This window comes from Anser cygnoides, chromosome 5, assembly GCF_040182565.1.
Source record: "Anser cygnoides isolate HZ-2024a breed goose chromosome 5, Taihu_goose_T2T_genome, whole genome shotgun sequence".
Taxonomy (NCBI): domain Eukaryota; kingdom Metazoa; phylum Chordata; class Aves; order Anseriformes; family Anatidae; genus Anser; species Anser cygnoides.
The window spans coordinates 42,938,730-42,951,567 of record NC_089877.1 but is presented as its reverse complement, the minus strand read 5'-3'; the positions used below and the strand labels follow the sequence as shown (position 1 = coordinate 42,951,567).

Here is a 12,838-nt window from a genome sequence, read left to right as displayed (position 1 = left end):
TTCGTCGGTTGCCTGTAAAGTGCCATAATAAGGTCACACGCCACATGCACTTTTGTCAAGTAAATAAACTTACCTTCATATGCCTTCCCGTTTCTAAAATGTAATTTACAATTGAGAATGCAACGTCGTGCATGGCGATAATGTGGTCATGGTTAGGGACCTTGCAGCTGCAAGCAAGAGCTTGAGGGAGAAAGTGAGAAGAATGTCAAGCCCAGAGGGAGCAGGGCAGAAATGGCAGATGTAGTTCTTCTGTAATGGAGCAAACAGGCTCCTGAACACACTTTTCTGATGAAAAAGACTGTGGGCTTTAAATGATTAGCACCTGTTGGTACTATGTGCTATATCTTGGGCAAGAGTTTTATTATATAAAGCTATGAACCCAAAGCAATTTAGCATTCAAAACACTGAGACTCCACCAGCTCCTGACAACAGTGTCCTCTCATGTCCTCTCTCAACCACACCACTAACTAACCACTTGTTTGCTGTGGTTTGCTTTTCTGCTTAAGTTTTCCAGTTATCTCCAGAAGATTTTCCGTACCTTAGTTTCTGCAGATTGTCTGCTTGTATGGGCATGTTGCCATGGTCTTATTTTATTTCTTCTCAGAAATTCAGTTCAGTGCCATTTTCATGAAGGCAGGATTTCCCAAGCCTTCTTCCCAACACTTTCATACTACCACCGTAATCAGGATTTTATCTCTCCCTTTGAAAAATGACTGGCCTTGCTCAGTGAGCCTGAATTCCATCTCTCTTACATTAATGCAGAAACGCTACCTTCTTCTTTATCTGTAGTCAGGCCCCTTCTTATCAGACAGGTGTTCGATTCTAATTTGGCTTCCTCATTAAGACAGAAATTTCCAACATACTTGTCAGATCATGTCTGCTGTTTTGAAGGTGCTAGTTGGATATCGCTTCCCTCACGGAAGCAACTAACCCGTGTCTCTGTGGGTCCTGAGGATCCAGCAAAGTTTCTGTTAAGACCCACCACAACGCAGGCAGATTACGGACACGTTGGGTCCCTCAGATTCTCAGGAGGGTCTGGAAATGTGAATTAATTTACCTTCATCAACACGACAACTCCTTTGTAACAGCAAGCACCCTGTGCAGGGAAGCAGGGACTCAAATGACATTGACAGTATGCAACAGAGGACATACAATCTTTCTGCCATGCTGTACATCTCCTTAAAATGTGTAGGATCTGTGGTCTGCCCCATATGAAAACACGGTGAGATTTGTGTGTGGTTTGTGTCCTGTTTTCACCTAGTCATGACCATGGAGCAGAAAGAAAGAAAAGAGTATGTCCAGACTAGAGCTTCCTTTTCTCCAGTAGGTTGCCACAGTTTCCCCTGACTGAGGAAAAGCAAATGTTCACAAACAAGCCTGATTAATTAGTTTTGACTGTTGCCAGTTAAGGAGCTGTAAGTCAAATAGCTTCTAAGCAGCTACATAACACTCACAATCCACACAGATCTCAGAGCACAAATGATATCAAAAAGGGTTCAATTTCCAGATCTAGGCAAGCCCAGTTTTTTTTGCAAAGAGCAGCCCATCTCTGCTAGCCCTCTTTATCACTTCCATAGACAGTAGAAATAACACATCTGATTGTGATGAATCCCCTCCAAGGACTTCTGCATGTCTTAAATGCCTAGTAGAAAAGACTGGATTTTCATTTCTTTCATGATGTGTCATTCTTCATAGTCACTGACCTTCCTTTATAAGGGAAACTGCTACTGAGACGGAAACATTTCTTGGGGGGGCTTCAAATATTCTCCATTATCCACCACAGCAGGTAATGGAGGAGCTCATTGTTAAACAGTTGTCAAGAGTTTCTTCCCTAAAACAATGGTCAGCTCCATCTAATTAGTCCTTTTACGTGTGTACCTGCTGAGAAGTTGGCACATTGCAGCATACGACACCTTAACCTGCCACAAGAGTTATTGCTCTTTCCTGCATGAAACCACCACAGCATCACACAACAACCTGATTCTGTGAACAGGGCATTACCAGGTGGAAATCCCTCAAAACCCACGGTTACAGGGCTATGCCCCTTCTATCCCCCCTAGAGGTAAACATCTCTCACCCAATTTGCTCCTACCTTGTGCTACCTACTAACAGAAGCGTTCCCATCCATCTACACCACTTCTACAGTTCTTTTACTTCCTTCAGTTGGGTCTGGGAGAATTCAAAGCATGAAATAGATGTGTGGAAAGAAAAGGAAAAGCTTTCAATAAAATTATTTCCTATGCGAGTGTCAGGGTCTGTCCCTAATCCACATCAAGGTAGCCAAGCAGGAAGGACACGACTAGAAAGGCTGGGAAACACAGCTGACCAGAAATGCTATTTCAGTAGATGTCATCAGAAGGCTAGCAGATAACCTCAGAAAGCTGAAAATAACTGCCCTGCCTGCCAGCCACTTGGGGTGCACGGGAGAGAGGCAGCGCGAGGCCTTGGGGAGCTCCGGGCCACACAGTGCTGGGGCTCACACTGGGGAAGTTGGCCTAATTAGGGAACAAAAGTTCAGCTGCATTTTTGAGATTCCTCCTGGAGAATCTGGCCAACTTCCAGCTGAGCGGTCCCCGGGAACAGGCTCGGAGTCTGGCATTTCTACAAGCAACCAGAAGACCACTGGAAAAAAAAATGAAAAAGAAAAGACGCAATCCCTATAAAAAGTAAGCAGGTAAAAAAGCCAGTGCTTCCTTGGATGCCGGTTCCCATCAGTGGAGGGTGTTTATTAACAGAATCCAAACAGAGGACAGAGACTCTTGGACACAGAGGGACAAATTCAGCCGAGCCCAGGACAAACACACAAAAATGGCATTCAAAACGTGCACCAGCTACAGGAAAATCTGCCTCAGAGAGCCCTCCCAGGTTCCCAGAAAGGCCTGTCACTTCAAGAGCTACCTACTGCCAGTCCACCCCACTCCCAACTGCATGCCTAAGAAGGCAAACCCTGGCAACAAACCATACAGAGAAAGTAGCTATTCCCTGGTGAGAGCTGTTCCACAAGCTGAAGATCACAAGAGAGAACAGGATGCTAGAGAAAACACAGTAAGACCGCAATGTCTTTGGGATGTGAACTATTTGTCCACCATTCCCTAGATCTTACTGCCACACAAGCTATAGATCCCAAAAGGGCTACAAGAGACTGTGTTATTATTATACAGGTCCTTTTAGGTCTTCTTAGGTAACGAACTCTCTAACTAGAGTGGCTGGACAGTGCCTATTTTGGCCTAAATAATGTCCCCCAGTGAACACACAGCTGAGTGCATCCAGTGTCGGGTTCCTCCGTCCCACGTCTCCGAGCCACAGGCAGGAAACATGGGGAAGATCACCTGGGGAGTGGCTGCTAGGCAGATTGAGACCAGACCAGACAAAGCAATGAGAGTTTGGAGCTGGGTGCCAACCGCTGTGCGAGGGTAAGAACTGGGTCAGGAAAATACCGCTCTGATTAAAGGCCCTGATCATACAAAGCCCAAGGCCATGTCTACACCACAGGTGCAGACACACCTGCAAGCAGGATCCCTGTGAGTCAGCTCGAGTCTGGAAAGGCTCTGGCTTGAGTTGCTTCTGGTAACCACGCTTGTACCACCCCACAGCACTGCCCAGCTGGTGCAGGTTGCTTCTCACCGGGGGATCCGTGTCATCTACCCTGTGTTTTACAATGCAAACACACAAACCTCACCAAATAAGCCCACCACTGGCTTCACATTTCAGGGACTTAAACATCTGATGACTGTTCTTCCAACAACCACTCACTGAAAGCATTTGCTCCTGACATGTCTTCTTAACCTAAAAAGCAACCACTGGGACCTAGAGCTCCAGAAGGACTTCACTGCCCCTCTGGAAAGGTCAGATCCTCAAATTCTCTTTGCAATTGTCACTTTAAAGCATGTCATCGCTCAAACTTTGAGTGATAAAGAGGCATAGATGTCAGCATCCACCTAGTTACGGGGCAGAAATCAGGTGTTCTCCCTGCTATAGCCCATGAAACACCTCAAGGCTACCTATGGCATGCCTGCCAGAAAAGAACTATAGAGCAAAGTCCCAGCTGGATTCACTAGGACTAAACCAGATGTCTTCCTGCTCAAATGTTGTTATCTTGAGATAAGAAAGTCCTTCCCTGCGGCCCAGAACTTCTTTCAGTTCCCTTCTGCAAAGCAGAGCAGCTTCAAGAGAAGGGACTGAGAGCCTTCTCAGACCAGAACAGCTCACAGGTTTGTCATTAGACATAATATTCTCTAGGGAAGTGGGAAACATGACTTGATACATCTGTCAGGAGGAGAAAGAGGGGAATAAAATCAGTATCTTCCAGCCTGGAAAGGAGATGGTGGGTTTGATCTTTGAGTTTATGCATAAAACATGTGGCTTCAATGTCAAAATCAACACCTCCATCCCTGGTGCTCCCTGAAGAAGAAGGTCCTGCTCCACTGCTGATGGCTACAAAGCACCAGGATGGGGACCAGGATCCCTCCTTGCTAGTGCAAGGACTTGCTCTCCTACAGCTCTCACAGAGATGCCAGGACTCCGCAGAAGAGCAGGGTTTCAGCCACACTGCAGTCCCCAGTCACTCTTTACCACCTTAACAGATCCATGGTCCCATCCTGATAGTCTACATACCACACAGTTTGGGGACCTAAACGGGATAAAATAGTGGATCTTGCTGTTAGGGTAAGGGATCTAAATCCCTCCGTGGATCTGTGTTTAGGGAATCCCCACTGTTTTCCTGCACCAAGTTCTATCCCTCCTTTCAGGCAGGAGCTAAAGTAAACTGGAGAAAGGACTTCTCCAAGGCCCCAGAGCAAATCTGTGGCAAAGCCAGGAAGAGAACCCAGCAAAAATCTTGGCTCCCAGCCACGTTCATACTCCTCCTGCTTATTCTGCCTCTGCAAATTAACTGAGATATTAGGATACACCCTTTATTATACCATTGATCAGCCTTACAGCCTTTGGAAGGTGCAGCCAAATGAGTGATTCAGCTGGCAAAAATTCAGATGCAAGATGAGTGGTTTGCCAGGGGATGCAAAATGAGTCTCAGAGCAGGCAGATGGCTGGAGGGCAGGACTTCAGCAGGTACGTTCACATCAACAGCACAGATGGGGCTGCGTGCTACTATTCGGGCAGCCACAAACTATCTGCACAGCAGCAAGAGGAAAGGGACCAAATCCAGGAAGAGTTCAGATTGTAACACTCAGCACAGCCCAAAGGGAGTTCAGAAAAGGGTTGCATGAGCCATCAGGGGGACAGAGGGGCCAACCTCGGACAGATGATTCAAGAAGCCAAGTATTTCAGCTTGGCCAGGCAATGACTAAGGGAGGGATATACTGCAACTAAACAAGTTTTGGATCACACTTTTTATTATAAAGTTCCACTAATAATTGGTTCAGAAGGGGCTTGCGATACAATTAATAGAAGTTAGGAAGCATTTTAAAGTCATAAGTATTAAAAGTTACAAGTCAGATTTCTCAGTGTTCCATTAACCATTTTGTTACCCTTCACAGGCATGTCCAAGTGGAAAAATACTTTCAAGGGTGACTGTGCTGCTTAAGAGCATAAGCCTGAATAAAGGGTGCAGGAATTATTCAGACAGGAGGGGTTTCAAAGAGGAGATCACTTCATACCAAGGAAAATCTCCTTCCCAGGGACCATTGCACAACATCCGTGAAGCAACAACAATTGCTCATGCAGAAGTCACATCAGTTTAATTGTTTTGAAGAAATTCAGCAGCCAGGAGCAAGAAGACACCTGCAACATGTGACCAGCCACCACTCAGTACAGCAGACTTTGGGAATCAAAGAATTAGGACAAGGCAAGGAGGTGGAATTAGTTCCAATGAAATGACTGTAAGGACTGGTTACAGCGAGGTAAAAAAATAAAAAAATAAAAAAGAAGGCTTAGGTCAAAATTAGGAAAAAATGAGGAAAAAAATCTGTTGGGTGACCAGTCCCCCAACTAGACCCATCCACAGATCTGTTTGTCTGATAAATGGAAAAGTGCGCTAGATATAGTTGTGAACCATCCGTCATTGATTAATAAACTCAGTGGATCTTTCTTACAGTATCATCTCCGGCACTACCGAGAGAAAACTGAGCGTATCTGAATAGTCCTAACTCCTTGTGATAAGTATACCCCACCAAGGCCAGAAATAATGAGATGGTCGATACAGGTTTCTTTTCTGGGCTTTGAACTTCACAAATGGACCTAGTACGCTACCACTACAGGGCTGGTGCTTCAGCAGAACGAATCAGTGTGTGGGAAAGGATGCTTTAATTATCTAACTTATACAGAGAGCTACTCCAGCCAGGAAAAGTCAGCAACACCAATTCCATCCCTCAGAAGAGTGCAAGACTACTAGCACAGAGACTTTAACATAAACAGACACTAGTTCGTACTTTGTTCTGAACAGCACCACCTTGTCTCCTAATGCCAAATGAATGCCGAGATGTATTTTAGCTTTGCAGCATGACGAGAAAGGATAAGTGTATTCCTTTCCTCTGTGTAGCGGGAGGTAGTAAGAAGCATTATGCCATCCCGTTAACCACAGGTATAAGCATTCCAGAGCAGGTACAGTAAAGAGGAAGGGCTCACAGGAAACAGACAAGCACACATCCCTATTACTACCAGCTGGCCTTCTCGTCTGGGGCACCAGCAGGACTCCATAATCCCTTAAGACAAGTTTTCATGTTATGGGAGCGAGCTAAACATAGTGGACAGGGCATCTAGGTAGGCTCAGATAGGTTCTGTACTTCATTAGCTAATTGTTGCCCTGACTTTTAAAATGAAAATAGAACATCTTTCCAGTGGCCACGTGTAGGTCTGTGACCCCAGTACAAGATGCAGCAGCTGATAACAGCAGCTGTTAGAAAGACAATTAAAAACAAAAACAACAACAACAAAACTGTCAATAATAGGAACAGAGGATGCAGGAGAGGTACTGCATCTCAGGCATGATTTTTTCTTATTCTCCAGTGCTAGAGTCCCCTCCTAAGGTAGTCTCCAGACACATGGATAGGTTGGTCCTACTAGTCCCCTTCAGAGGAGCCAGCATCTATCTAGAAAGCTTCTAGTCTTACATGGTCAACCTTTTCCTCAGGGTCTTCATCCTAGAAGGATAAGGAGGGAAAAAGAGAGAAAGAAGTTAAAAGGAAAAGCTACAGAACTCTATGCAAAATAGCATGGAAGATCGATGTGAATGGCTGTTCCTCAGCACACACTTAGCAACCTTCATCGCTTGAACGAAGTACAAAGTTGATCCCATTGTTGTAAGATTTTATATCCACAGTCATCTATGCGTATACAAACTGTAATACTACAAAGCATGCCTGTTTGACTGCAGAGGCAGGAAAGTCTGCCAGCAGTCATATCCTTGAAAGGAATACTAACAGGAAAAAAAAAAAAAACACAACTACAAATGAAAGTGAGAGGAGAATAAACTTAGTTCTAGTAGCATGAGAAAACCCAGATTTTTCAGTCACATAGGATGCTAGAAAGGTTTGAATGGACAGACACTGCAACCGTGCCAGAGCCCACAAAGGATGCCAGACCAGTCATGCTGGGGGTTATACACCATAGCAGGTTGCACCTCTATTTTCAGAAGCCACTGTTTCTCAGACCAAATTCAGATCCTCCACTGGGAGCAGGAGCTGTAGCCGCTAGCATAAGTTAGACTTAGCTGACGATAGTGTTGTGTAAGTGCATGAACTTCAGTTAACCCCATTGTATAAGGGAGCAGCTTAGTTATGGGGCAGATGAGTAACTGCAGTAAAGCAGCCTCTTAATCACTGCGAAACTTGTGAGCTGGTTGAGAACCTTCTGATGAGCAGACTGCCAGAACCAGCAGCAACCACTTGTTAGGCACCAAATACGAGGAGGAGGCAATTAAGAATCTGGTAATCTCTACACAGTCCTAGAATAACAGCATTCACATCATTCAGGGAGAGACTATAATGTATCCCACAACCCTGCACCAGAACTAAGCACAGCACGGCTGGAACCACTATGCTAACCTACCTTTCTTCTGGACTGCATCTTCTCTCCTCTGGAACAGGGAAGTCATGTAATTTACAAATTCCTTGTATCTCTGATTAAAGTGTTTTGGTATTTGAGTTCACCTGGTCTCTGTGCTGTCATTTGGCCTTATGGTCTTACTGTGACAAGAACAGAGGGAGGCTACATGCAGGTTAGGGCAGCAGGCATACTGAAGTGTCCGTATCAGTGAGCAGTGTAAATGAAATCGGATTCACCTAACTCGTAAAATCTGTCAGAACTGTGTATCTGTCAACCAGGGGCCCCTCGTTCTCCCACCTGAGAGCAAAAAGGCTTCTGCAGGGCCCAACGTGACCTAAACTTCTCTGGACGTACAGATCCCAGGCAGTACAGGACTCACAGTCGCACTGAAGGAAATCCAGCTGGACAACGCGTGTTGAAAAAGCATTTAAATAAAAGCATTTAAATAACCACCTCTTTGAGCAATCTTCCATCTGGATTTCACCCTCAGCAACTGCTGTACAGTTGTTTGTTCACTTGGGTTAGATAACCAGAGTAACATTTAAATGCAGCTTGGATGTCAGCCTCAGGAACGTGGCCAAAAGTCACTACCATGAGTGTCTGTAAGCTGGGTGGTAGAAATCCAAATAGCTGCTCTGCAAAAGCTACCTGCGGGAACATCCTTCCAACGTGCAGTGGAATCACCTCGAGCTTTTGTCTGTCTGCATGAACCTTGCCTATATTTTTGCAGCAAAGAAATAATCATTTTTAAGTATCACCCATGGACCAGAACTGTATAAGCAGGCTTATAGATATTAGGTAGGACAATAAGCGAAGAACATACTTTCAGAAGTGAGAGCACAGAGACTTTCTGCAGGCCTTGGTGAAACATGTGGAAGAAGCCCATCAGGGATCTTAAATGATTTTGAACAAACCGTGACATTAAGTGAAAGAGACCCTCTCCTACCTGTATGGAGATATCCTCAGCATAGCCTGGAAAACCCTCATCCTTTAGGCTGATACACTGCCTGTTAAAAGCAGAGGATCTACAAAGTGCTGCCAGAGGGACATCAACAACACCATGTTGAATTCATAAGAGGCAGAAACCCAACGAAGTCTTGGACAAAGTCCCAAGAGAATCCCGTCACTGTAGGATAAAAAGAAAACTGACTGGAAGCAGAATAACATGAAAATCCTTTTGCATACTAATTTCTTATGGAACAACAAATAGTTCACTCTTGCTGAGAGGAGACACAGAAAAGGAAAAAACTGCTGATATATCTAAATGAAAGGGTTTTCCACTCAGCTTTCCAAATTAATCCCATCAAGAGCTCCAAACCTGGCTGAACAACTTCTTTTGGTGGATGTCATCAAGCCAGCATCCAGGCTGTTGGACATAGCAATGCTAGAGCCAGGAAAAAGGTTTGACTTTTATTCTAGACAAGCGTCCAGAAGTCCTGGTAGAATGCGAGAGCAAAGATCTTCAATAGATCTCATTATGTGATCTGCCCCTCCCATTATACAAATAACATGGCCAGCTTGAGTCTGTCTGATTTTGTCAGAAACCTGATAGCATCAAGATGAGTGAAAAGTAACACAGCAAGCCAAGGGATGGGAAAGGCCTCCCAATGGAAAAATGGCTATATTACCCCTCTGAAAATGAATGTTTGAAATGCAGAGTTCTGGCATGCTGCTAGCAGATTTATCTCTAGGAATTCCCATTTACGGCATATTCCCCAGGGTGCCCGAGAAGTGCCTGCTAATTTGCCAAGGAGCTCTAAAGGCCAGGAACGCACACAGCCATTGTTGCAGAAGGATGCTGACTGCACCAATTACAGCAAATAATCATGTTCCTTCTTGCCTCTTGAAATAATACATAGCTGCAATGTTGTTTGTTAGTACTTGTACTTCTGAAAAGGCAGGAATGCTCTGCGTGTCAATGGCAGGCTACGAGCTTTTTGACACTGAGCTCTTTGAGGAGCCAGAGGTCTGAATTTGAAGGTAATGCAGATGCTTTCACACAGGAATGGGAATAGAGTTAAGGAATTTATTGTGGGAGAGTGAACACCATATATATACAACAGACACTCAAAAGACACTAAAATACTATATTTTTATAGAGCTTGAGGGACATATAGCCTGCTACAAGGCACAAGAGATTGCAGCTGTGCCCTAGGAAAAAGGTTTTCACAACACAATTGTGAAAGAAGACAGACAGGTGATGAGATGTACCATTGTTTGGGGTCTCTTTTGGAAGACAGAGTCCAGGTCAACAAGAAATCAGCAGTAATCTGATAAGATCTACGCTCCAAGTCAGAAGATTTGCATATCGACTTGAAAACAAAGATCTTTTTAATTATGTTAAATGAGTTGTTCACATCTCAAAGTGATTTCCTTGTAATAAGCCCAAATGTTGAAACACAGATAGACAGACAGGTACTTTCTGCTTCCTTCAAGCAAGCTGCTCTGACTAGAAAACACATCCAGGATGGTTCTCACTGTCAAGAAAAGACCAGAACATTAAGACAAATGAGATGTTCACATCAAAAGCTTGAGCTAAGTGGAAGCTGAGTGGATTGACATGGAAATATAAAAAAATAAGAAGTCAAGATGAATCTTAAAATAGTTTTAAAACCCTGAGGAACAACCAAGAACTGAATCATTACCCTGAATGTGAAACTGCCCATGAAGGTGTCAATAGGCAAAGGTTTAGGACAAATCTCTTTGTCTTCAAAATCACTAGTAGGAATAAACCCTCTTGTGATGAAATTAATTACTGGCCACTATGGCCAGTTCTAGTAAAAGTATGGTTTTTATTTAGTAATTTTATTTTGAGTTTTTTTGGGGAAAGTTCCTTGAAAGGGTTTCAGGATGACCAGATGGTTGTATGAGACATCCATTGTAACGGCTGACCCCACCATGGAGGCAAGCCAAGGCCAAGCTTCCAGAAAAGTAAAAGGTGGCTGCCAACCCATGGTGAAGGAAAATGCAAGCTTAGATCTATTAAATGCTCATTTTGGTATCAAATATGACCGTGTATGAAAGGCCTCTGATTCTGAAGCAAAGGAAAAGGCTGAGGCTTATACATAATAGATTTTGTCTCTTCTCCAGTAGCTCCAAGGTTTCCAGTTAACAGCAACACTTAGCAACAAAGAACTGTCTGAAGGGAGAATATTGACACAAACATTTCTTCCTGGTGGTTAAGATCCAGTAATAACATATTTGAATCGTTTAAGGCGTGGAAGGCCTCACCCTTCTGCTGCTGAAAAGCTCACTGCCTTCAGTCAGAAGATTCTAACTATTTCTTAGGCCTCTCCAGGGATGCCCAAGGACTGGAACCTTTATGATCTCTTCACAGCTATTAGGATGGCTGTGATGTGAGACGCACCAAGTACAACTGCAGTAAGGTACAGTCAGTCGGTACCCCTACAACATGCTTTGGTCACTTTCTAACCAGGGAATCGGTCCATAAATGAGGATGGGCAGTTCCAGCAGAGAACAATCTGACAGTGAGCTGCCTTCATCTGGAGGTTAACCAAGGTTAACACCCACGTGCAGCACCGGCTGTTTTTTTCAAGGCTTTCTTTACCTATGGGCCCCACTGTTAATTTGATTGCTTAAATTACAAAAGATCCTACTACTGGATGTGGATAAAGAGCTCCATTTGCTTTGCACAGACCTGGTATTTCCTATCAGGTCTTTCCAGTGCTGCAAGGACGGATGGAAGAAAGCAAAGGCAAAACCATCTGATGTCAGTGTCCCTGTGTCCCTTGCTTCACAGGAGTTTCACAGGGCTCACTGATGAGGCACAGAGCCAGCCTGGGGGATCACCTCAGATCTCCTGAACTTCTTCAAATGTATATTCAACTTCTTACTATGCAGGAGCTAAAATTTCAGTATAATTTCTGCCAGTCACATTAAACAGGCTGGGCATCACATCTAGGCAAGTATCAGTTACTCCACTTACTGTAAATGCTCTTCCTCATTCTCTAGTACCCACAACTGTGCCAAAAGGAGTTGGTTTGATTTGCCTGTAGAAAGGGATTTAACCCTAGAGACCAGAGCACTCCATTTTGGCTAACGTGGCAGAGAAGTACTGCTACATCAAAGAGGATGAACTCTGCAGAGTTTAGGTGACCTCTGAGCATGGGCCTTTTGCTCATTCCAGAAACTCCCTCACAGGATTCCTCCTGAGCTCCTAATACAACCAGGGAAGGAAGAGTGCATGGGTGGGAGGAGATGATTCTCTGTTATGCCTATTAAAAGAGAAAACAGCATACTCTCTCCAGTGGGGAATAAAAAAAAAGCTACATGAAGTGTAATTGTAAGAGGAGCTGTAACGGTGTGTTTTCAACAGCATAGCAGGGACTCCAGGGAAACAACCCCTAGAAACACATTTTGGCACAGATGACTGGGACACAGCTACTCCACGTGAGAGTTTTGTCGTGACACAGAGTATCAAAGTAGCCACTCCTAAAACAGACCATCCCACGGCTGGGAGCACAGAAGCTTCAAGTACAGTTGGTGCCAGGGTAGTCAGCAGGGCAAAGTGGTTTTGCAGTTCAAAGAAACCAAGAATGCAATATGTTGGAGAACGCTACTGGTATTGCAAAAAGCTAAGTATTATCTCATATAAACAAATGCCACTGTCAACGTGCTGGAAGTCTGATGACCCTTTTATCCATTTGAAGGTGTAAGGGAGAACTGTCTGTATGTCATTTCCTGACAGATAGATGCTCCTTTCAGCAGGAGATGCCTGTGGGGAGCAACAGAGAGCAAACCTCCAGGATTTCAGGATTCTGCAGCAGTAAGCAAGAGAGTGAATCTAAAGGGTTCAGATCTTATCTTTCTGGGTATT

At 44.3% G+C, this 12,838-nt stretch overlaps 1 protein-coding gene across 4 annotated transcripts in view; it reads right to left on the bottom strand.

The window, feature by feature from the left end:
• IFT43 (intraflagellar transport 43) overlaps window positions 1-12,838 on the bottom strand; it is a 49,046-nt gene that overhangs the window by 31,317 nt on the left and 4,891 nt on the right. For 2 of the 4 annotated variants that reach the window (XM_048059786.2, XM_066998125.1), the window contains one exon: window positions 7,068-7,097. The exons of the other annotated variants lie outside the window; for them this stretch is intronic. In XM_048059786.2, the coding sequence (XP_047915743.1) occupies window positions 7,068-7,097 (30 nt within the window). The remainder of the gene's footprint in view (window positions 1-7,067; window positions 7,098-12,838) is intronic. 4 annotated transcript variants of the gene reach the window in all.